At 44.9% G+C, this 26,577-nt stretch overlaps 1 protein-coding gene across 2 annotated transcripts in view; it reads left to right on the top strand.

The window, feature by feature from the left end:
• Window positions 1-26,577, top strand: part of ME3 (malic enzyme 3) — a 180,344-nt gene that overhangs the window by 101,385 nt on the left and 52,382 nt on the right. For both annotated transcript variants that reach the window (XM_038383493.2, XM_043504131.1), the window contains exon 4: window positions 18,928-19,003. In XM_038383493.2, the coding sequence (XP_038239421.1) occupies window positions 18,928-19,003 (76 nt within the window). The remainder of the gene's footprint in view (window positions 1-18,927; window positions 19,004-26,577) is intronic.

Here is a 26,577-nt window from a genome sequence, read left to right as displayed (position 1 = left end):
GGAGCAGAATGTGGACCCCATGACATTTGAGATCACAAGTAACTGCCTAACACAGGGGTGAAATCCCAGCCCCAATGAAGTCAATGGCAAAACTCCTGTTGACTTGAAGAAGGCCAGGATTTCACCCAGGTGTCAGCTTTGAAATTAGGCCAGTTGTTCTGAAATTAGGCTAGTGGAATTCCCTATGCAGTTTCTAATTAGGTAGGCTCAGAGGAGGAGCTTGAGGAGATCAAGTGAGGGTTGATCAGGGATAGGGGATGCAAGGGAATGCGTTTTCAGGCTAAGGGAAAGGTGCCAGCTGAGAAAGGAAGGTGGATATGTATCAGGCTAGAAGGGGATGCAGTCAAGGAGGCGGAACAAGTGGGGTATGAGGTGTGTAGTGGGAGAGATTTCTCTGTGACTGGAATGAAGGCATGAGGGCTTTGGACAGGGAGAAGAGGGGTAGAGAAGCCACAGAAGGGAGCAGAGCTCTTGTCAGATGGCATCAGGTTTGTTAGTAAAGAATTTGGGCAGAGACAGGAAGGAGGAGTAGTGGGAGGAGGGCTGATAGAGAAACTGAAAATAGAAAAGAGATGCCATAGGTTGAGGTGCAGGAGCCTTTCAGGAAGGAGAATCAGAGCTGTTAATTTAGCCCTGATGTACGTTTGTGCATCTCGCTATAAGGAGGAGTTACAGTGGGAAGAACCAAGGAGGGGGAAGAAATATCTAGGTTGGTGCCCAGGTGTATAACAAGCAGTAATGGGATGAAAGAGAAAGGGAAAAGATAAATTGCTTATCATGAAAAACTTTCTACGGGTGAGATCTGTTAGGCGGTGGAACAGTCTCCCAAAGGAAGTGGTGGGTGCACCAGGGTTTGGGGAGGCTTTTTTAAATAGACCAGACAAAACATTAGAAAACAAAGTGGAGGGAGCGTTTTTTTGCCAGCCAGTGGCTAGTAGCTAGGCCCTAGTAGGTCTTTTCCTACTATAATTCTATGAGTGGGATGAACAGAGGTCATGTTTTATCCTCAATATGGATAATTCCAAACATTTTATGTCTTATGCCTGATAAGCAGAGCCCTGAGGGTAAACTGCTAAGCGTACGATACAGCAAGCCAGGCACGTCTTAGGCACGAAACATTTGAAAATGTTACCGTTAATGTTTGTGTGATAAGTGCAATTTAAAATAGAGATAGGGATATTTAATAAAAGTGTCCACCTAGCAAGGACAGGATGTGCCAGATTAGACTTCATTTAGTTGAAGGCAAATTGCCCTGATACTGTACAAATATTTTACTTTCCTTTTTTTGTTCTCTGTGTCACACTTTTTCCAAGTTCTTCCTTTATCCTTGGGGCTGCCTGCAGTGCATTTGAAAAGTGTAGGTGTGGGTCTCAGTGGAGTTTTCATAGCATGAGAAGGAAACACAATCAGGCTAGGATTTAACTGAACTTCCCCCTTGATCTCGCCTTAACCTTTGCGTGAGCCTGTAAAATGAAATAAAGGGTGTGCTGATAGTTATAATAGATGAAGTCCAGTTTTGATACTGCTGCTTAAGACAGGCCATAGGTAGCACTGTCTGCCTCCCTTTGCAGTGCTCAATGCTGGTAAACTGGTACACTTTTCCCCTCTCTAATTCTCAATTGCCAGGTGTCCGTCATGCTGTGAGGGCTGGGATTGGGGGTCTCACCTGCAGAACAAGAATAGGAATGAACTCAGCCTTCTATCCCTGAGCTTGAACCTGTGGCTCATTCTGCTCGTCAAGCGTGGGCAGGGTATAATGAGTCTAGTCTGGACCTGCAAATTGATTGGATGGTGGATCGGATCTCTCAGCATCTCTGGTCTTGCCAGCAGCATGGCTCTGATCCATCCACACCTATGTATTTACATCATACAACAGACTAGCCTCTATCGGCCTTATTTTTCACACGTCAGCACTGGTGAACCAGTGGGAGCTGCAGTTCCTCCAAATATGTAAAAATCAAGGCCTTAAATCTTCGGAAGTTGCACAGATTTTAACCATACATTGACTTTAATAGGAGCTCTGTGGCTCAATCCTCATGCAGCCCTCTAAAATGCAAGGGTCATTCCCAGGATTATACTTAAAAATATGACAATTGCTGAAAATTAAGGCTGGATAAAGCCTTCAATTGAGTCTTGAAACCCCAGAGGGGCCTGTACTGTTGAATATCATAATGTGAAGCATTCCATTGGGATTGGCAAAGGATACATGAGAGCACTTGGGTTAAAGCTTTTCTGCTTAGAAGCAGAGCCTGCCCATGAGAGTGATTAGGCTCGAATAAGTGCAACTAATTGTGATCAGACACAGCCGCTACCTCCGTTGCTCATTACCTCTCCTTAATCAGAGTTTAGAATGGAATTAGAGATGGAATTAGAGCATCCAGTCCATCCCTCTGGATTCCCAGCTGCTTCACAAGCATTCTGCGTGATGTTTGTCACCCTCGGCCCCTGCCACTCACCCCTCCATTTCTGAAAAGGGGAAAAGGCTCATTTATTTATGTACTTATACTAGGGTGATTTTTTAAAAAAAAAAAAATCTGATAATTATGTGGCAAACTATCAACTGGATCAAAAAATTGTGACAGAGGCCCCGATCCTGCCATGGGTTCTCCCCTTCACAGAACTCCAAAGTAGTGAATGGGGGGCTCCAGGGATGTTCAAGGAGTCTGCCCATGCCAAAGAGGTTGCAGGATCGAGGTATCCATCAGAAATACTTGTGCACTAATTAGTATTGAGAATCTGGTTTTTTTTAATTGTCTTTACTTATTCATAAACAGTATTTTAAATGCTCTTTGCTGCATATCTACTTTCAGTCCCTCAGGATCCTGGATGTTTAAACATATGGGGCTCTTTATCGTGAACTTTTGAAACTGCATTTTCTGGGTCTGATATTAAATTCTAGTTTTCCCATCTGAAGTATGTGATGACAGCTTTAGAAATGTTTACATGACGAGTGAAGGCAGCCCTGTTTCCTCTCCCACAAATGGATTATTTCAGGATAAAGCTTATCATATACAGACAGTAGGGTTTTCTCCTATAAATCTCTGAATAGAATATAATAAGAATCACTCTTGCTTTGGATTGTATTATTTGTTTTTCATTAGTACCTGTACACTATTATTTCCCTGAATTTATAAAAAAAAATCTGACTATTGACAAAAAGTCTTCCGTCTACATGTAAACAAACTTCTAAAAATCACTGAGTTACCATGTTGATTTTATCCAGTTTGATGTATGATTATACAATATTTAGACAAATATGTGCATATTAAAACATAATGTCTCCAAAAACAATATCCCAGAGGCATGTTACAAACTCTAGCTTTCCAAAAAGAGCCAAACAGTTTTTAAGTTTATTTCAGAGCATCTAATCCTGTTACCACAGTGATTACAAAAGAATAATCATAATAATAAGAGGGTGTGGCTGACTGAGAAGCCTCTGGAGACCCAAGCTGCATAATAACAGGTTTCAGAGTAGCAGCTGTGTTAGTCTGTATTCGCAAAAAAGAAAAGGAGTACTTGTGGCACCTTAGAGACTAACAAATTTATTTGAGCATAAGCTTTTGTGAGCTACAGCTTACTTAATGTGTCAGTTTCATGTTTGATTTTGGAAGCGTAAAGGCCCAGAGCCTTGGCTGTGTTGTAGCTGCTCTGCACTGCATCACCAGCACAAAATGACCCCAAATTCCCTGAAGGTGATCCGCCAGTCCCATAAAGCTAGGAAAAGGGATGAAGTAGTTCACCACTATGCAATGGCCAGGATAGGAGGTGTGGCTTGGGCATCACTGATGCCCTGCTAAGCCCCAGCTGCTATTGCTGTTGTTGGCAGCCAGGAATATACTGTAAGGAACCAGGCTTGGTGCACAGTCAGCCCAGAATCAGAGAAACAAAAGTCACTTAAAGCCACCTTTGTAGCCCATTTCTGAGCTCCACTGTGTAGTCCTCAGATGTAGCCAGGGATCTGGCCCATAATTTTTTAAGTAACGGCTTTGCACAGATTTCTTACCTCCTCTGTGCAAAATCCTGGTCCTGCTGAAGTCAAAACATCTATTGACTTAATTGGGCCAGGATTTCAACATTCTGTCTTTAATTGTCAAATGGTGAATGTAGAAATTTGCCTCTTGTATGTCAGCAGTTTGATCTGTAGAATCAATCTTCTTTTTTGGACAGTAGCACTGAATTGTGGTGTATTTCAGTCTGCCCTTAGCCAAAATTGTTTAGGTGTATTCATTTATTTTCTGTAACGCATATTGCTCTGCTGATAGCTGATATGTTCAATTAGTTTTCGTCTACTATAAGGCCCTCATTGCAGTCATACCTGAGCACCATCTCTGTATTCAAAAGAGAAAAATAGAACACTGATTCTTCACGTTATGCTTATGGCAGATACATTGAGAAGTTAGATACAAGCATAAAATACTCTGCTGGAAGGCTGCAATGTTACACTACTTTAATTCTTAGACTCCAGAACAATATCGCCCAAGAACCACAAAACAGAGAGAAACAAAGCAGGCTGCTCCTTAAAAAAAAGAGAGAGGCACAACTCTCCCCACCTTACTTTAGGCTGGCTGGCTGCAAGATTACTCTGATTGCATGTTTCCATACAGAACCCCCTGCTTGCCTACACACAGGTCAGAGAAACCCCCTGAGAAGTTAAAGACACATAGCACAATTTTAAGACTTTTTAATACACCATAATTCTCTGCCTTGTTCGTAATTTGGGTTCCAGTCCTACAATTCACTGTATGCAGGAAGAGCAGTGCCTTTGTGTGCAACTCCATTGACTTAAATGGGACTATGCACATGGTGAAATTTAATGGTCTGTGATATACAGAGGTCAGACTGAATGACCCAATGATTCCTTAAACTCTGAGTCTGTGAATGTGCACAAGTGTTTGCAGGATCAGGGGCCTTGCATGGCCATTTTGATCTGGTAGTGGTCAGCACTCACTCTTCTCGTGGGTGAGTGGCTACCTAGAGACTCAGGCATGTTATCTCAGTTTCTTTCCTCTACTGCGGTAGGATAAGGTGCTCCATTAATTGCTCATGTGTGAAGCACTTTGCTTTCTTCATGTTCTAATAGCTAGACAGTAAGGTCCTCGACCCAGGGACCATACCCTCTGAGAAGCACCACGTAGGCCTATTGCTGAAATCAAAATGTTTAATACTATAGAAATAGAGTCCTCTCTCACTTGATCATGTTTTTTTCCCCTCTGAGGTGAGAATAGCCCTATTTTACCCCCTTCCTCTAATACAACAGTCCCTGCTTTGGCTTCTGCATTTCCCACTGGCTGGAGTCTCACAAACACCCATGAGACAGGGCAGTGCTCTTATTCCAATTTTACAGATGGGAAGCCAAGACACAGTGTGCCTAAGTAACTTGCCCAAGGAAGTCTGTGGTGGAGCAGGGACTTGAACCCAGCTCCCTCACATCCTAGGCCAATGACCTAACTGGTATTGTTGTTAGTAGTTTGTCTTTGGAAAACCAGCATCTCATTAAATGAAAGCAGAAAAAGGACATTCTTATTTGCAAACATCTGCTATGTTCTTTCCAGGACTCCCACGAGAAGTGAACCACTCAAACATTATTTTTAGAAAAATCAGCAATAAACCAATGTTGTTTCCTCTGCCAGGCGTGGAGTGTGTCCCGTCTTCTTGCATTTAGTCTACTGGGCAGGAAGCTCTTCAGGGCCAGGACTGTCTTCCTTTCAGGTCTTGTACAGTTCCAAGAACATCGTCCAGGCTTAACAGATATTAAGTGATAACAGTATATCTTGGATGGCTCGTGTGATAACTAACCAAATGCAGGCAAAAAAGTTTAGCTTCACAGTTTATTCGGAGAGTACTTTTATGAACGGAAGCAGAAAGAAAGTGTAAGTACAAAGGGACAGACTCTCTCAGACATGGGGATGAAAAATGCTCTTGTGAGGCAGATTAGCTTTATTATCCCCATTTCACAGATCATGGAATTGAGGCACAGAGAAGCCTGTATTGGTGACAAAAATGGAGGATAGGTCTCCTGTCTCCTGGGCCTGAGACTAACCATCTTCTGAGAGAAGATTTGGGAAAGAAGAAAGAGTAAAATCTTGTGGTCCTTCATACAGGTCATGTGAATTAGGCAGGCTGAATGGATGAGAGGCATGTTAGAATCAAATATGCGTTCATCATCGCTGAGCAGACTAGAGTGAAACCAGTGATGAGGAAGCAGCTGAATATAATACCAGTGCCAACTGCCCTGCTCCAAAGCCCAGTCACAAGCATAGATTGGATCACTCTGTGCGGCATATTGGAGAAAGGCATGTGACCTTACCTCCCATGAAGCTAGCTCCTTCCTCGGGTTATTGTTTAGCTGGGAGAATGGCAGAGTTTATGCATCCTGACCAGACTCAGTTAATTTTACTGCAGTTAATTTTTAATCAGCCTTGTTTCCTATTATTATGTTTACCCATCTCTCCTTCTCCCCCGTTTGGCTTCTACCTAGCCACTTATATATTCACTTCTTTTATTTTTTGGGTGGGGAGAAGGGACCACACATTGAGAACACTTCAATCTCTCTGGTCACTCGATTACAGACCTAAAAGTGGCAATACTTCAACAAAAAAACTTCAAAAACAGACTAAAATGAGAGACTGCTGAATTGGAATTAATTTGCAAACTGGATACAATTAACTTAGGCTTGAAAAGAGACTGGAAGTGGATGGGTCATTACACAAAGTAAAACTATTTCCCCATGTTTATCCACCCCACCCCCCACTGTTCCTCAGATATCCTTGTCAACTACTGGAAATGGCCCATCTTGATTATCACTACAAGAGGTTCCCCCCTCCCCCCTCCACCCCGCACTCCTGCTGGTAATAGCTCACCTTAAGTGTTCACTCTGGTTACAGTGTGTATGGTAACACCCATTGTTTCATGTTCTCTGTGTATATAAATCTCCCACTGTATTTTCCACTGAATGCATCCGATGAAGTGAGCTGTAGCTCATGAAAATTTATGCTCAAATAAATTTGTTAGTCTCTAACAAAGGTGCCACAAGTACTCCTTTTCTTTATGCTTGGAATGGCAGACTAATAGTAAAAAATGAGTCTGTCAGAAGAATTGCACGTGCACTGTACTGAGGTCCCCTGAGCGGTTTGAGCAATGTCCTTGACCTTTTGTTAACTAATTTCATTTTCATTAAGTGCCAAGTAGGCTAGCACGAATATAGTTATCTTTTAATTTCCAGGAAGCAAAGTATCTAAGCCTAATCCAAAGAAGAATAGAGGGCACACCAGAAGCAGGAGTCTGTTGTTCACACTACATGCTTTCTTCTAAATGAACTTTATCTTTCGGTAATTCAGATACTTCTTGTGTACTCTTTGGTGTCATTAATGAGATATGAGGATTTCCCAGTACATTAGCAAGTAACTGTGTCTCTTTCTGTGTCACATCTACTCTGAAAAGTGACTGTAAAAATGACATGGCCTTATATCCACTCCCTGGTGTAGTCCCTGCATAGCCAGGGCAGCTCAGAATGTGAGTTGGATGCTATTCCTGCTTGTGTAGTTATCAACAGAATTGTTTGCTGGGTTCCACTGACCGAGCTAGTCAGTTACACCTGTGCGAACCCAGAGGACACTTTATACTACGTTTGTGACAAGTTATCCTGCAAATTAGACTCATCACTAAATTTGGCTCTTGGTCTGTAAAGGCACATATAATGTCTAGGGATGGACATTTTAAAGAGGTTAAATAGCTGATTAGATCCTATGGGATTTTCAAGGATATATGCTTTATTATTTAAAAAAATTATAAATGATTTAATCTATGTAAAGTGTGCCCAGAAATTAACACAATAGTGTCTCTATTTAATATATGAAATAATACATTATTATTACAGTTTACTTCTTTTTTTTTTGAGTTGGTACGCTTTTTAGTTATGTTGCTAATTTGTACTTTTAAGATCTGGTCAACTACTGCCTTTTTCAGGCAGAATCATGTGAAGACCATCCTAAAGAATACGCTTTTGATTACTGTATGTCTTTATAATTGAGATTAGCATCTGTTAATGCTTTTGAGATAGGCCAGAGAAGGAGATCTGCATGATCTGAGGGAGTTTGCTGATGTGATTGCAGAGCCATTGGCCATTATCTTTAAAAACTTGTGGTGATCAGGGGAGGTACTGGACAATTGGAAAAAGGCAAATATAGTGCCCATCTTTAAAAAATGGAAGAAGTAGAATCCAGGGAACTACAGATTGGTCAGCCTCATCTCATTCCCCAGAATAATTACTTGGATGATGGGATGGATTGCACCTTCACCAAGTTTGTGGATGACACTAAGCTGGGGGGAGAGGTAGATACACTGGAGGTAGGGATAGGTAGGGATAGGGAGGTAGGGTCCAGAGTGACCTAGACAAATTGGAAGATTGGGCCAAAAGAAATCTGATGAGGTTCAACAAGGACAAGTGCAGAGTCTTGCGCTTAGGACGGAAGAATCCCATGTACCGCTACAGGCTGGGGACCAACTGGCTAAGCAGCAGTTCTGCAGAAAAGGACCTGGGGATTACAGTGGACGAGAAGCTGGATATGAGTCAACAGTGTGCCCTTGTTGCCCAGAAGGCTAACGGCATATTGGGCTGCATTAGCAGGAGAATTGCTAGCAGATCAAGGGAAGTGATTATTCTCCTCTATTTGGCACTGGTGAGGCCACACCTGGAGTATGCATCTAATTTTCCCCCACTACAGAAAGGATATGGACAAACTGGAGAGAGTCCAGTGGAGGGCAATGAAAATGATCAGGGGGGCTGGGGCACATGACTTATGAGGAGCGACTCAGGGAACTAGGCTTATTTAGTATGCTAAAAAGAAGAGTGAGGGGGGATTTGATAGCAGCCTTCAACTACCTGAAGGGCAGTTCCAAAGGGGATGGAGCTTGGCTGTTCTCAGTTGTGACAGGTGACAGAACAAGAGGCAATGGTCTCAAGTTGCAGTGGGGGAGGTTTAGGTTGGATATTAGGAAACACTATTTCACTAGGAGGGTGGTGAAGCACTGGAATGAGTTACCTAGGGAGGTGGTGGAATCTCCATCCTTAGAGGTTTTTAAGTCAGGCTTGACAAAGCCCTGGCTGGGATGATTTAGTTGGGGTTGGTCCTGCTTTGAGCAGGGGGTTGGACTAGGTGACCTCCTGAGGTCTCTTCCAATTCTAATCTACTATGATTCTGTGATTCTATGTGTATGTGGTTAACTTGTTGTTGGTTAGTAGGGACTGTTTAAAAGCATTGTACTGTGTACATCGACTGGTAGATTCAATTTTATTACATTTCCAGTTTTCCTGTGTGCTCAGGTGCTGATTACCACAGAAATTATCACTATATTTTGTATTTCCTGTTTAAAAAAACATGGTCTTCTTTTTATCAAGATTCTCAGCAGGAGTCTAGTGCACAGCAAAATTCCTTTTGCCTGCTGCCAAAAGCAACTAATGGCTGTAAAAAGTTGTATACTCTTCTGTTTTAATTGTTCTCAAATGAATCATTGCTTTCCAGTTAGGTTTGCTCATGCAGCAGTGTTCTGGGCTTGGAATGGGGATGGTTTTTCAAAGCCCTATAAAATATCTCCTTTGTAGCTGATGTTTTTATATTGGAAGACAAAACCATGAAATGATCTGTATTTGCCTGGACTGAAGAGCTTTTGTGGCTTAGAAATGCCGAGCTACTTCTCCAGTGGCTCCAGAGCTCCCTCATGATGCTATGCTGTTAATAATTGTAACTGTGTTACAGAATAATGCTTATCACTAGCATGCGTTCCCTGATTTAGGACAGATAGTAAGGCTTGGTCTACACTGCAAACTTATGTCGGTATAACTACGTCGCTCAGGAGTGTGGATTTTCCATGCCCCTGAGCAACGCAGTTGTATCAACCTAACTCCTGGTGCAACGGCGGTATGGGAGGGCTTCTCCCGCCACCTTAGCTACCGCCTCTCAGGGATGTGGAGTACCTGTGCCGACAGGAGAAGCTTTCCCGTCAACATAGATAGCGTCTGCACTAAGCACTACAGCGGTGCAGCTGCAGCATTGTAATACCTGGTCTACACTACAGAGTTAGGTTGACGCAAGGTGGCTTATGTCAACCTAATTTGTCAGTGTCTACGCTAGAATGCTGCTTCTACCGAAGTAAGTCCCCTGCTACACCAACATAATAACTCCATCTCTACAAGAGGCATAGCACTTATGTCGATGTAGATAGGGCAACGCAGTGTCCATATAGACACTGCATTATTTACATCACCTGTTGGTTGTCAACCCCAAGTGAGGCTAACATCTGGAGCCCTCCCTTCCCTTCCCCGGCGCTGACAGCCTACGCTGTCAGCCGGGCACCAGGTAAGCCCCGTGTCTGGCTGATAGCTCAGGCTGTCAGTGCTGGGGTGGCTTTCAGCAGTGGGGGGGCCCAGCTGTGGGCCCCACATGGTGTTGACACCTGAGGCTGTCAGCCCCAGAGCTGCCACGCTCCAGCTATCAGTGTCCCTGGTGAGGACGCACACCGCTGACAGAAGAAGCAAGTGTGGATGTGAATCACCACTTTAATTACTGTGGTGGCTGTACATCAGCTTAACTTAAGTCAACTTAATTTTGTAGTGTAGACAAGCCCTAAGAGCGAGAGTTGTGTAATGGAAATCCTGCAAGATGATGAGCTCCCTCCACTCCTGTTAGCTTCAGGCAATCTTGCAGGGTACAGCCCTTGACTTGGACTGGTTGTAAGAAATTAGAGGCAATATAAACATTTGCTTTTTGGTATATATAATAAAAAAATTAAATACAATGGATACTTTGCCAGATATATATATATATATATATATTTGGCAAAGTATCCATTGTATTTTATATATATATATATAGGCACATTTTTATATTGCCTCTAATTTCTTACACCCAATCCAAATCAAGGGCTCTAATCTTCAAGATTTCCTGAAGCCAACAGGAGTGGAGGGAGCTCATCACCTTGCAGGATAGGGCACCTACTTTCCATGCATATAATGGATACATCAGGCTGCTGTTTTCTGCGTTATCGCTGGTAAAGTAGGGTTTCAAAAAAGGGCATCGCAACATAAGCCAGTCACTCTGCATAACACTGCAGAGGCTATTCTAGAAATACCACTTTCAGAGGGCAGTACATCTGGGAGTGACAGCAAAGAAAACACTAAGCAGCTGATAAGAGTGATGGTCTGGTAATGTTGATCTGATTTCCCAGTGCATAGGCAGGTAGCGATCTTTGTCTTTGGAGGTACCTATCATGAATGATGTACATCATTACTACCGCAAATATCTGAAACATTTTACCCTGGGCATCACAGCCATCGGAACTACGTAAGGGGAGAGCTGCGTAGAATGCACATACATCCCTTGCCTCACCTAAAATGGATTTTGCTGGGAAAACAAGGTTTATGTTTGCAAGCTGGATAACTGAATGAAACTGCATGTTAATGTGCCCACAAAACCCAGTGCAGGGTGGGTGAAACAGAAGCGCACATGTCTTTCAGTTTTCCCCTTTTGCAGACCTCTGGAATCATAGAATCATAGAATCATAGAATATCAGGGTTGGAAGGGACCCCAGAAGGTCATCTAGTCCAACCCCCTGCTCAAAGCAGGACCAAGTCCCAGTTAAATCATCCCAGCCAGGGCTTTGTCAAGCCTGACCTTAAAAACCTCTAAGGAAGGAGATTCTACCACCTCCCTAGGTAACGCATTCCAGTGTTTCACCACCCTCTTAGTGAAAAAGTTTTTCCTAATATCCAATCTAAACCTCCCCCATTGCAACTTGAGACCATTACTCCTCGTTCTGTCATCTGCTACCATTGAGAACAGTCTAGAGCCATCCTCTTTGAAACCCCCTTTCAGGTAGTTGAAAGCAGCTATCAAATCCCCCCTCATTCTTCTCTTCTGCAGACTAAACAATCCCAGCTCCCTCAGCCTCTCCTCATAAGTCATGTGCTCTAGACCCCTAATCATTTTTGTTGCCCTTCGTTGTACTCTTTCCAATTTATCCACATCCTTCCTGTAGTGTGGGGCCCAAAACTGGACACAGTACTCCAGATGAGGCCTCACCAGTGTCGAATAGAGGGGAACGATCACGTCCCTCGATCTGCTCGCTATGCCCCTACTTATACATCCCAAAATGCCATTGGCCTTCTTGGCAACAAGGGCACACTGCTGACTCATATCCAGCTTCTCGTCCACTGTCACCCCTAGGTCCTTTTCCGCAGAACTGCTGCCGAGCCATTCGGTCCCTAGTCTGTAGCGGTGCATTGGATTCTTCCATCCTAAGTGCAGGACCCTGCACTTATCCTTATTGAACCTCATTAGATTTCTTTTGGCCCAATCCTCCAATTTGTCTAGGTCCTTCTGTATCCTATCCCTCCCCTCCAGCGTATCTACCACTCCTCCCAGTTTAGTATCATCCGCAAATTTGCTGAGAGTGCAATCCACACCATCCTCCAGATCATTTATGAAGATATTGAACAAAACGGGCCCCAGGACCGACCCCTGGGGCACTCCACTTGACACCGGCTGCCAACTAGACATGGAGCCATTGATCACTACCCGTTGAGCCCGACAATCTAGCCAGCTTTCTACCCACCTTATAGTGCATTCATCCAGCCCATACTTCCTTAACTTGCTGACAAGAATGCTGTGGGAGACCGTGTCAAAAGCTTTGCTAAAGTCAAGAAACAATACATCCACTGCTTTCCCTTCATCCACAGAACCAGTAATCTCATCATAAAAGGCGATTAGATTAGTCAGGCATGACCTTCCCTTGGTGAATCCATGCTGACTGTTCCTGATCACTTTCCTCTCCTCTAAGTGCTTCAGGATTGATTCTTTGAGGACCTGCTCCATGATTTTTCCAGGGACTGAGGTGAGGCTGACCGGCCTGTAGTTCCCAGGATCCTCCTTCTTCCCTTTTTTAAAGATGGGCACTACATTAGCCTTTTTCCAGTCATCCGGGACTTCCCCCGTTCGCCACGAGTTTTCAAAGATAATGGCCAAGGGCTCTGCAATCACAGCCGCCAATTCCTTCAGCACTCTCGGATGCAATTCGTCCGGCCCCATGGACTTGTGCACGTCCAGCTTTTCTAAATAGTCCCTAACCACCTCTATCTCTACAGAGGGCTGGCCATCTCTTCCCCATTTTGTGTTGCCCAGCACAGCAGTCTGGGAGCTGACCTTGTTAGTGAAAACAGAGGCAAAAAAAGCATTGAGTACATTAGCTTTTTCCACATCCTCTGTCACTAGCTTGCCTCCCTCATTCAGTAAGGGGCCCACACTTTCCTTGGCTTTCTTCTTGTTGCCAACATACCTGAAGAAACCCTTCTTGTTACTCTTGACATCTCTTGCTAGCTGCAGCTCCAGGTGCGATTTGGCCCTCCTGATATCTTTCCTACATGCCCGAGCAATATTTTTATACTCTTCCCTGGTCATATGTCCAACCTTCCACTTCTTGTAAGCTTCTTTTTTATGTTTAAGATCCGCTAGGATTTCACCATTAAGCCAAGCTGGTCGCCTGCCATATTTACTATTCTTTCGACTCATCGGGATGGTTTGTCCCTGTAACCTCAACAGGGATTCCTTGAAATACAGCCAGCTCTCCTGGACTCCCTTCCCTTTCATGTTAGTCCCCCAGGGGATCCTGGCCATCTGTTCCCTGAGGGAGTCAAAGTCTGCTTTCCTGAAGTCCAGGGTCCGTATCCTGCTGCTTACCTTTCTTCCCTGCGTCAGGATCCTGAACTCAACCAACTCATGGTCACTGCCTCCCAGATTCCCATCCACTTTTGCTTCCCCCACTAATTCTACCCGGTTTGTGAGCAGCAGGTCAAGAAAAGCGCTCCCCCTAGTTGGCTCCCCTAGCACTTGCACCAGGAAATTGTCCCCTACGCTTTCCAAAAACTTCCTGGATTGTCTATGCACCGCTGTATTGCTCTCCCAGCAGATATCAGGAAAATTAAAGTCACCCATGAGAATCAGGGCATGCGATCTAGTAGCTTCCGTGAGTTGCCGGAAGAAAGCCTCATCCACCTCATCCCCCTGGTCCGGTGGTCTATAGCAGACTCCCACCATGACATCACTCTTGTTGCACACACTTCTAAACTTAATCCAGAGACACTCAGGTTTTTCCACAGTTTCGTACCGGAGCTCTGAGCAGTCATACTGCTCCCTTACATACAGTGCTACTCCCCCACCTTTTCTGCCCTGCCTGTCCTTCCTGAACAGTTTATAACCATCCATGACTGTACTCCAGTCATGTGAGTTATCCCACCAAGTCTCTGTTATTCCAATCACGTCATAATTCCTTGACATCACCAGGACCTCCAGTTCTCCCTGCTTGTTTCCAAGGCTTTGTGCATTTGTATATAAGCACTTGAGATAACCTGTTGATCGCCCCTCATTCCCAGTATGAGGCAGGAGCCCTCCCCTCACAGACCTTCCTGCCTGTGCTTCCTCCCGGTATCCCGCTTTCCCACTTACCTCAGGGCTTTGGTCTCCTTCCCCCGGTGAACCTAGTTTAAAGCCCTCCTCACTAGGTTAGCCAGCCTGCTGGCAAAGATGTTCTTCCCTCTCTTCGTAAGATGGAGCCCGTCTCTGCCCAGCACTCCTCCTTCATGGAACACCATCCCATGGTCAAAGAATCGAGTCCACCACTATCTCCAAGCTAATGGATGTAAGAACCAGATTTCTAAAGGTATTCAGGTGCCTAGAGATACAAATAGGCACCTAGTCATAGAGTTTAAGGCCAGAGAGGGATCACTAAATCATTTAGTCAGACCTCCTGTTTGTCACAGGTCACCAACACCAGAAGCTGGGTATGGGTGACAGGGGATGGATCACTTGATGATTACCTGTTCTGTTCATTCTCTCTGGGGCACCTGGCATTGGCCACTGTCGGAAGACAGGATACTGGGCTAGATGGATCTTTGTTCTGATCCAGTGTGGCCATTCTTATATTCTTTTGTAACACCACCCTGCACCCACACATTAAACCCAGCAACCAAAATCAGACCAAAGTTTCACAGCCCATAGGAGACTAAACTGTTATGTGGCCATAGGCAGAGAACAGGAGGGGCCAAGGTGCACCAGGGCCCTAGGCCCCCGGAATGGCAGGGACTTGATTAAGTGAGATATACGTAGTTAATCCTGGCAAATGACCTATGCCCCACACTGCAGAAGAAGGCGAAACTCCCCACCCAAAGTCACTGCCAATCGGACTTAGGGCAAGAAAACGTTTGTATGTATACTCAGCTTAAACATAATCATAGGATTGGCATTCTTCACTTCCAGGATTTTTATTGCGGATTTGTACTGACATTTTATACTGTCTGTTTTCTGTTTGGGTGGATGGCAAGAAAGCAGGAGATGACAGTTAGTGGAAGGCTATCCAAAAGAATTGAGTTTTAAAGTGCAATTCTTTCCTATATAAGTAGCTCCATATTCACTATTTCTCACTGATTTCTGGATCACATTTGCTCAAGTAAAAAGATGTTATTTCAAACGGACAGCCCTGGAAACTCACCGAGGGCTCTGACAATCAAACTGGGACTTTTCCATCCGGTGCATCATCACCAAGGCGCTGCAGGTCAAATTATGGCCTAAAACAGTGGTTCTCAACCTTTCCAGACTACTGGGTAACTACAGGCCAGTTAGTTTGACATCTGTCGTATGCAAGGTCCTGGAAAAAATTTTGAAGGAGAAATTAGTTAAGGACATTGAAGTCAATGGTAAATGGGACAAAATACAACATGGTTTTACAAAAGGTAGATCGTGCCAAACCAACCTAATCTCCTTTTTTGAAAAAGTAATAGATTTTTTAGATAAAGGAAATGCAGTGGATCTAATTTACCTAGATTTCAGTAAGGCATTTGATACCGTGCCACATGGGGAATTATTAGTTAAATTGGAGAAGATGGGGATCAATATGAACATCAGAAGGTGGATAAGGAATTGGTTAAAGGGGAGACTGCAACGGGTCCTACTGAAAGGCGAACTGTCAGGTTGGAGGGAGGTTACCAGTGGAGTTCCTCAGGGATCGGTTTTGGGACCAATCTTATTTAATCTTTTTGTTACTGACCTTGGCACAAAAAGTGGGAGTGTGCTAATAAAGTTTGCAGATGATACAAAGCTGGGAGGTATTGCCAATTCGGAGAAGGATCGGGATATTATACAGGAGGATCTGGATGACCTTGTAAACTGGAGTAATAGTAATAGGATGAAATTTAATAGTGAGAAGTGTAAGGTTATGCATTTAGGGATTAATAACAAGAATTTTAGTTATAAGCTGGGGACGCATCAATTAGAAGTAACGGAAGAGGAGAAGGACCTTGGAGTATTGGTTGATCATAGGATGACTATGAGCTGCCAATGTGATATGGCTGTGAAAAAAGCTAATGCGGTTTTGGGATGCATCAGGAGAGGCATTTCCAGTAGGGATAAGGAGGTTTTAGTACCGTTATACAAGGCACTGGTGAGACCTCACCTAGAATACTGTGTGCAGTTCTGGTCTCCCATGTTTAAAAAGGATGAATTCAAACTGGAGCAGGTACAGAGAAGGGCTACTAGGATGATCCGAGGAATGGAAAACTTGTCTTATGAAAGGAGACTTAAGGAGCTTGGCTTGTTTAGCCTAACTAAAAGAAGGTTGAGGGGAGATATGATTGCTCTCTATAAATATATCAGAGGGATAAATATAGGAGAGGGAGAGGAATTATTTAAGCTCAGCACCAATGTGGACACAAGAACAAATGGGTATAAACTGGCCACCAGGAAGTTTAGACTTGAAATCAGACGAAGGTTTTTAACCATCAGAGGAGTGAAGTTTGGAATAACCTTCCAAGGGAAGCAGTGGGGGCAAAAGATCTATCTGGTTTTAAGATTCTACTCGATAAGTTTATGGAGGAGATGGTATGATGGGATAATGGGATTTTGGTAAGTAACTGATCTTTAAATATTCAGGGTAAATAGGCCAAATCCCCTGAGATGGGATATTAGATGGATGGGATCTGAGTTACTATAGAAAATTCTTTCCTGGGTATCTGGCTGGTGAATCTTGCCCATATGCTCAGGGTTTAGCTGATTGCCATATTTGGGGTCGGGAAGGAATTTCCTCCAGGGCAGATTGGAGAGGCCCTGGAGGTTTTTCGCCTTCCTTTGTAGCATGGGGCATGGTTGACTGGAGGGAGGCTTCTCTGCTCCTTGAAGTTTTGAACCATGATTTGAGGACTTCAATAGCTCAGACATGGGTGAGGTTTTTCATAGGAGTGGTGGGTGACATTCTGTGGCCTGCGCTGTGCAGGAGGTCGGACTAGATGATCAGAGTGGTCCCTTCTGACCTTAGTATCTATGAATCTATGAATCTATGTACTCCTTTCAGGAGTCTGATCTGTCTTACCACAAAGTTACACCTCACTTAAAAACTACTTGCTACAAAATCTGACATAAAAATACAAAAGTGTTAGGGCATGCTACTAGTGAAAAATAGCTCACTTTCTCATTTTTGCCATATAATTATAAAATAAATCAATTGGAATATAAATATTGTACTTCCGTTTCAGGGGATTGTATATAGAGCAGTATAACAAGTAATTGCTTGTATGAAATTTTAGTTGTACTGACTTTGCTAGTGCTTTTTATGTAGTCTGTTGTAAAACTTGGCAAATGTTTAGATGAGTTGATGTATTCCCCGGGAAGACCTCTGTGTACTCCCAGGGGTATGCATACCTCTGGTTGAGAACCACTGGCCTAAAATACATGTTTTCAGCTTATGCCCTCAGTGTTACCTGAGCTAAATCTATTGTCTTCAGGTTACTCCTTCAGTAACATCTCTCCAAACATGCTGAAGGTTAAAATCCTAGTGGGATACCTAGGCACTTTGATATCCATAGGTTCTGTTCCTATCTTCTCACCTATCTACTCCAGTGTTCCAGAGGTGGGAAATGTTGCTGCATAAAATGCCAAAAAAGGTGGATTTAAAAAGATGTCTGAAAAATGAATAAGTGTAAAGAGCGATTAGATTAGTCAGGCATGACCTTCCCTTGGTGAATCCATGCTGACTGTTCCTGATCACTTTCCTCTCCTCTAAGTGCTTCAGGATTGATTCTTTGAGGACCTGCTCCATGATTTTTCCAGGGACTGAGGTGAGGCTGACCGGCCTGTAGTTCCCAGGATCCTCCTTCTTCCCTTTTTTAAAGATGGGCACTACATTAGCCTTTTTCCAGTCATCCGGGACTTCCCCCGTTCGCCACGAGTTTTCAAAGATAATGGCCAAGGGCTCTGCAATCACAGCCGCCAATTCCTTCAGCACTCTCGGATGCAATTCGTCCGGCCCCATGGACTTGTGCACGTCCAGCTTTTCTAAATAGTCCCTAACCACCTCTATCTCTACAGAGGGCTGGCCATCTCTGGGTTGGTGAGTAAACTGAGGCACAGGGAGGTGAAATGACTTGCAGAGTCTGGAATGGAACCCAGGTTTCTTTAGCCCCAGTCACTGAGTCACATTACCTCCTCATGTGTTCTGTAGCCAAAACCATGCACTGGCTGCAATAAACTCATTGCAAGAGGGTTTATTAAAGGTCTAAAAGTGGAAGTACCAATCTCTGCTACATTTAAGGTTTTATTTTAAGGAAATGTCCATTGAGCCAAATCTGACTCTTGCCAGACTGAAATGGAAAAGTGGCAAAACAGGTCTTGGTGGTTGAGACTTATGGACCTAATCATGTAGTTTTTAAGCCCAAGGTTATAAGATCAGCCCTAACCTTGACATTAACAAATATACAGGGGTAGTATTTCCACACCAATAAGTAATACATGTCTAATGACTGGATTCAGTAAATCAGTTCCCACCTACTCTCCTCTCTTACCTTGTAGTTACTGATTTTATAGAATGTTTTGTTTTTGTTTCATTTCTTAGTGGTCTGTTTATCACCATTCATGACAAAGGCCATATTGCAACAATGTTAAACTCCTGGCCTGAAGAAGATATAAAGGTATGTTTGATTTCTTTTTATTGAGCTGAGAAAAGCTTGCAAATATTTCCCATTTCTCACAACAATCCAACAGAATTTGAAGCTTCCAAAAGGAAATGCAGCCTATCCCGCTGATCTCAAGTTTTGCATCGGAACAAACAAATCAAAGGAGAAGTATTTTGTTTTTCTGTAGGCTTTCTTTGCAACGATCTCAAAGTGGTTTCCATTCATTATTTAATTAAGATTCAAAGCACCCCTTTGAGTCTGATAAATATGTTTTTGCCAAGGAGGAAACTGGCACAGAGATGTTAAGTGACTCACCCAAGGTCACAAAGGACATTTGTGGCAAATAGGAATAGAACTCAGAAATCCTGAGTCCTAATCCTGGGGTTCAGTCACAAGTCTGCCTTTCTCAACTACAGGCAAATGCCCTGTTCATTGAGCTTTGTTCATCAACAGCTGTACAACTAAGAACTTTACACTGGCTGCTCTATGAGCTTATGTCTATATAATTCCTTTTGTTCCAAAGCACTTTGAAAACTTGGGTCAGATTTCTCCTCTCCAATCCATACAGACTGTGCATAGTGGGTGCAGCACCATCAGTCTGGCCTGGTGAATCTTTGATGCAAGAAATTGCCCACTATAATGGGCACACAGGATCTAAAGGAAAATTTGCATGCTTTGCTGAGGACGCTAAGCTGGACGAGACAGGATCTGAGACTCTGGAAAATGATTTGGTTGGTTATTAGCAAGACAAGGTGGGTGTGGTAATATCTTTTATTGGACCAACTTTTGTTAGGGTGAGAGATAAGCTTTCGAGCTACACAGACCTCTTCTTTCGGGTCTGGGAAAGGTAGATACTCCAAGTGTCACAGCTTATGACAAGCTCAAACAGATAGTTTATCAGATAAAACTGTAATAAAGGGACCATATAAGGTGGATAGAAAGCTGGCTAGATTGTCAGGCTCAACGGGTAGTGATCAACAGCTCGATGTCTAGTTGGCAGCCGGTATCAAGCGGAGTGCCCCAGGGGTCGGTTCTGGGGCTGCTTTTGTTCAACATCTTTATTGATGATCTGGATGATGGGATGAATTGCACCCTCAGCAAGTTCACAGATGGCACTAAGCTGCGGGAAGAGGTAGATATGCTGGAAGGTAGGGATAGGGTCCAGAGTGACCTAGACAAATTGGAAGATTGGGCCAAAAAAAATCTGATGAAGTTCAACAAAGACAAGTGCAGAGTCTTGTGCTTAGGATGGAAGAATCCCAGGCACCTCTACAGACTGGGGACCCACTGGCTAAGCGGCAGTTCTGCAGAAAAGAACCTGGGGATTACAGTGGATGAGAAGCTGAATATCAGTCAGCAGTGTGCCCTTGTTGCCAAGAAGGCCAACAGCATATTGGGCTGCATTAGTAGGAGCATTGCCAGCAGATCGAGGGAAGTGATTATTCTCCTCTATTCGGCACTGGTGAGGCCACACCTGGAGTATTGCATCCAGTTTTGGTCCCCAACTACAGAAGGGATGTGGGCAAATTGGAGAGAGTCCAGCAGAGGGCAACGATAATGATTAGGGGACTGGTGCACATGACTTATGAGGAGAGGCTGAGGGAACTGGGCTAATTTAGTCAGCAGAAGAGAACAGTGAGGGGGGATTTGATAGCAGCCTTCAACCACCTGAGGGGGGATTCCAAAGAGGATGGAGCTAGGCTGTTCTCAGTGGTGGCAGATGACAGAACTAGGAGCAATGGTCTCAAGTTGCAGTGGGGGAGGTTTAGGTTGGATATTAGGAAACACTATTTCACTAGGAGGGTGGTTAAGCACTGGAATGGGTTACCTAGGGAGGTGGTGGAATCTCCATCCTTAGAGGTTTTTAAGGCCTGGCTTGACAAAGCCTTGGCTGGGATGATTTAGTTGGTGTTGGTCCTGCTTTGGGCAGGGGGTTGGACTAGATGACCTCCTGAGGTCTCTTCCAACCCTAATATTCTATGATTCTAAGTGGCCAATTAACACCCCTGCAGTCATAGGACAAAAAGGGGACGGTTAGTGGGTTACACATTGTTCTAATAAGCCATAAATCCAGTGTCTCTGTTCAGTCCATGATTTTTATTGTCTAGCAAAGTTATGAATTTAAGCTCCAGACTCACCTTTTGAAAGTGCTGTGCAGGTTTTCTTCAAGGATGAAGACTGAGAGGTCAGATATAGCATGATCGCTTTGTGAAAAGTGTTCACCTACAGGTGATGTAGTGTTTTTTTCTTTTATCATTTCCTGTGTGAGTTCATTCAAGAGTGCAGTGATTGTTTTCACCCACATAGTTGTTATTGGGGCATTTCGTGCACTGGATGAGGTACACCACATGTTGTGATGGGCAAATGCAGGTCCCAGGGATCTTGAAAGGGGTGTCATGCGGGGTATTGATGATTGTACAGCGGAGAGATGTCTGCAAGTTTTGCATCTGTTGTTCTGGCAGGGTCTGGTGCCACTTTGAGTTGCTGTGTTCTGGTCTGTGGGGAGCTTGCTTCTGATAATGAGCTTGAAGCAGCTGGGGAGTTGTTTGAAGGCCAGGAGAGGGGGTGCAGGGAAGATTTATTTCAGGATGCGTTCCCCATTGAGCATGGGTTGTAGTTGTTTGGTAAAACCCCATATGGGTTCCAGTGTGGGGGGCAGGTGACAGCTAAGGGTGTGCATTTGGAGGGGGTTTTATTTCTGTATTGAAGCAGGTTCTCTCGGGATATTTGGGTGACCCGTTCCCTGACGTGATCTACTTCACCTGTGGAGTGTCCTTGTTTGGTGAAGGTGGTTTTGAGTATGTTAAAGTGTATATCCCAGACTTTTTCCTCAGAGCATATTCTGTGGTATTTGAGCCTGACTGTAAATAAAGATTTCTTGGTGTGTTTGGGGTGGTTACTGGATTTATGAGGTAGATGTGGTGATTCGTGGGTTTCTTGTATACAGTTGTCTGTAGGGTTCCATTGTTGAAGCTGATCGTGGTGGGAGTGTTCAAGAGAGTTTAATTCATGGGTAGTGGTTGAAGTTGTGGTGGAAATCTATGTTGGAGTTTAAGTCATCCATCCATAGGATGAAAATATCATTATCTCAAGAATAACATTGATTTCATGGTACATTTGGTTAGTTATGACTTGCTTTTTAAACAACAATCTCTGTATAGATAATTTCCATGGAATTTGCATTAGTTTCACCATAAATTTCCATCAAAGCATGAGTTCTTTGCTTTCCATATTCCCACATCTGCCATCTTCCAATTCCAGTTGAGTGCCTCAGGTGTGGTTAGGGAGGGAGTGCACACCAAAAACAGATGGAGCCCACCCAAAAAGAGCCTTTCCTAGCTCTGGCTAGCACTTAGTGTTGACTCACAAAGAAAAGTAAATAGGAAAATCTCCGCAAATACAAGAAAATGAATGCATTTACTGCAGAGAAGTATATGTACTGTTTTCCCTTAGTGATTGGCTTGTCACTGCAATGGCTTTGTAATGGCTTGATGGCATTCCCTGCTTAACCTCTGCTAGGTCTGCAGCCCTGCTGTTATTTTTAATGCATTTTGCATTGAAACTTCACCCTGACTCCTGGTAGGAAGGAGTTGGCACTAGGGTTGCTAGGCGTTGGGTTTTCGACTGGAATGCCCAGTCAAAAAGGGACCTTGGTGGCTCCAGTCAGCACTGCCGACTGGGCCGTTAAAAGTCCGGTCAGTAACATGGCGGGCGCTCGGGACTGAAGCAGGCTGCCAGCTTGCCCAAGGTCCATGCGGCTCCCAGAAGCAGCTGCCAGGTCCCTGCAGTTCCTAGAGTCTGGACGCATGGGCAGCCAGGGAGGATCTGCGTGCTGCCCCTGCCCCGAGGGTCGGCTTTGCAGCTCCCATTGGCCGGGAACCGCGACCAGTGCGAGCTGCAGGGGTGGCGCCTGTGAGCGTGAAGGCAGCGTGCGGAGCCCCCCTGGCCGCCCATGAGTCTAGGGGCTGCAGGGACCTGACGGCTGCTTCCTGGAAGCCGCAGTAAGTGCCACTGGGACTCTGCACCCACTCCCGCACCCCAACCCCCTGCCCCTGCCCAGAATCTCCTCCCGCACCCAAACTCCCTCACGGAGCCCACACTCCACACCAACACCCGAACACCCTACCCAAGCCCCCTCCTGCACCCCAAGCCCCTGATCCCCAGCCCCACCCCAGAGCCCACACCCCAGCCAGAGCCTGAACTCTCTCCTGCACTCCAAACCCCACATCCCCGGCTCAACCCCAGAGCCTGCACCCCCAGCCAGAGTCCTCACCCCACCCACACCCTAACCCCCTGCACCAGTCCAGAGCCCTCTTCTGCACCCTGAACGACTCATTTCTGGTCCCACCTGGAGCCCGCATGCCCCCCAAGCCCACAGCCCATACCCACCACTTTGCCCCAGCCCAGAGCCCTCTCCCGCACCCCAAATCTTCATCCCCAGCCCCACCCCAGAGCCTGCACCTCCAGCCAGAACCCTCACCCCCTTCCCATACCCCAACCCCCTGCCCCAGCCCGGTGAAAGTGAGTGAGGGTGGGAGAGAGCGAGTGACAGAGGGAAGGGGGATGGAGCGAACAGGGGCAGGGCCTTGGGGAAGGGGCGGGGCAGGCAGTGGGGCAGGAGTGTTCGGTTTGGTGCAATTAAAGAGTGGCAACCCTAGTTGGTACCTGCTCAGGGAATGTCACATAAGCAACCACTGCATACACCTCATGATATCTTTAGAACGCCCAATATTACACAAAATGTACAACAGATTTTGGCAGGGAGACAAAACACAAATTTATGCATGGATGCATTGTGCCAAACAAGCCATCCTTTTCTTTCCCCTGTCTCATGATTTTTCATGAGCCAGTTCGGTGCAGTTCTGTTTTTTCCAGTTTAAAATTACTGGTTAACTCGGGGGAGAAAAGAACTGCAAGATCCTTGGGAGATGTATATTGTGTGCATTGAATAACAGTGTATGACTGTTTATCAGCAATGAAATTAAAGCCATATAGCACAAGTTTAAATCCTCCAATGGTATCTCCCTTTAATCATCAGAAATATGCTGAAAGAGAACATTCGAAAACCTGAACTAAAAGAGTTGATCGTGTGGTTTATTCTTTCCCTGAGTTCACAAAGCCAGTTTGCCCTAGCAAATAGCCCTAGCCAATAAACCCATGTTTATTATCCCGCACCAAAGAAAGGTGATCTGTTGAGATCTTTTATAATCCTCCATTCTCTTATTTCTCCTAAAAGTGCATGTGGGTCTCCTTTTGACATTAACTCAGTGAATCAGTAAATAAATATAATTTTGCCATGGACTTCTCCTTTGATATCCAAGCCAGATTGTGCATTTAGGTCACCCTCAATCAAATAATCCACATGATCTGAATCTGAACGCTCTGTTCCCTGAAGCTCCTGGCCAGTTTTGGACGGTCTTGACATTGTGTTAACCACTTTCCTCCTGCATTAAGGCAGAATTGCCATTTTGTCCTGTTCTTACTAATTTTCACCACCACACACACACACATACACAACAAGATTGGCAAAAATAGGAGCCTAATTAACCTCAGTTAGAGCTGTGGTTGGGTCCTTGACACTCTTAACCTCAGGCTGGTGATTAAATTGCTTAACTTCAAGCTTCTAATTTTGAAAATCTTGGCCATGCTTTTTTTCTCCTGGTTGTAACAAAGAAACAAACAAAACCACCAGTCAAATAAATGTGTAAGTGCAGATCCTTAGGGATCAACCTAGGTATTTGCTTCCCATCGTAGTGCTGAAAAGGGCAAAAGTTGGTAGGATGGGGAGTGTCCCCACTAACCACCTACACACATTTCAGATACCAGTGTTACCTGACAATTGATTAACTCAGGCTCACGTCTAGTGTAGATGTCAATGCGTGGATGAGAGAAAAGACTAAAGTAAGGCTACGTCTATACTATAGATGCTACAGTGGTACAACCACGGCACTGCACCTGTGCCTCTCTAGCACCATAGCATAGACACTTGCTCCAGCGATGAAAGGGGTTTTTCCATCACAGCAGTTAATCCACCCCCTCAGGAGGCAGTACTAGGTCAATAGAACAATTCTTCTGTCAACCTACTGGCATTTATACTAGGACCTAGGTCAGCTTCACTACATCTCTCAGGGATGTGAATTTTTCACACCTCTGAGCAACATAGCTAGGTCAAGCTAGGCCTAAGAGTGGAGAGAAGAAAAACGTGATGGGGAGAATAGTCTTGGGGTTATGGCACAGGAATGGGAGTCAGGAAAGCAGGTATCCATTACAAGCTCTGCCATGACTTAAGGCATGTCACTTATGCCTCTCTCTCTACCTCAGTTTCCCCATCTGGAAAACAGGAACAATAATACTGACCAAGGTGTCAGGTCACAGGCCTGTGAGGTTTAATTTCTGAATACATACAAAGTGCTCTGAGATCCTTGGCAGAAAGGCACTACATGAGTGCCAAGTAGTCTCTTTATGAACTTGGTTGTAACAATTAGAGAAGAGGCTAATGCCAGCTAATTTGTGCCTGGGTCAGTTCTGTGAAGGGAATAGTGATCAATATACCCAGTATAGAATTACAAGTGAGGTCTTATAGCACTGGCTGATGCAGAAAATGACATTCGCAAAGAAAGGAGATAGGAAGAGCTAAATCACACTGCTTTTTAATTAAACAAGATTAAATCATTTTAATCCAGTCTCTCTCTTCCCATGTCTTCAAAATTGGCTCATTTCAAAGACTGCTAGTGAAGGACCTGATAAGTGCATAAAATAGATAAAGGCAGGGAGGGGCAGGGAGGGGGATTCCTCACTCCAAGAGTTACTAACTATCTAAGGCAGCAGTTCTCAAACTTTAGCAACCTGAGGACCCCCATTTTGCTTTAAAATTTTTCATGAACTCCCAAGCCCCCTGCTCAGCTTCAGGCCCTGCCCCCACTCCAACCCTTCCCCCAAGGCCCCACTCCCACTCCACCTCTTGCTGCCCCCACTCCATCCCTGCCCCTCCTCTTCCCCACCTTTTTCCACCCCATCCCCTGAGCACGTCCCATCCCTGCTCCTCCCCCTCCATCTCAGCGCCTCCTGCACGCTTCTGAACTGTTGTTCTGCTACATACAGGAGGCTTTGGGAGGGAAGGGGAGGAGTTGATCAGTGGGGCTAGTGGCCTCAGACATGATTCCGTCCCCTTCCCCAAGCACGCCCCATCCCCGCTCCTCCCTCTCTCTCAGGGCGCTTCCTGCACCCCATTGAACAGCTGTTCCCCGGCATGCAGGAGGTGCTGGGAGGGAGGGGGAGGAGTTGAGGGAGGGAGGGGAAGGAGTTGATCAGTGGGGCTGGCAGACCCCCTGGAGTACCCTTGCAGACCCCCATTTGAGAAATGCTGACCTAAGGGCTTGTCTACACTTACAGTGCTGCACCAGTGCAGGTGCGCCACTGTAGCACTTAGTGAAGACACAATCTATGCCAAAGAGAGAGCTTCTCCTGTCAGAACAGTACCCCACCTCCCGTCAACATAGCACTGTCTACACTGCATAACTGTATCACTCAGGCGTGTGGATTCTCCATACCGCTGAGTGACATAGTCATACCAACATACGTTTGCAGGG

The sequence above is a fragment of the Dermochelys coriacea genome, chromosome 1, assembly GCF_009764565.3.
Source record: "Dermochelys coriacea isolate rDerCor1 chromosome 1, rDerCor1.pri.v4, whole genome shotgun sequence".
Taxonomy (NCBI): domain Eukaryota; kingdom Metazoa; phylum Chordata; order Testudines; family Dermochelyidae; genus Dermochelys; species Dermochelys coriacea.
The sequence above is the reverse complement of the archived record's forward strand: the minus strand, read 5'-3'. Positions and strand labels throughout refer to the sequence as shown.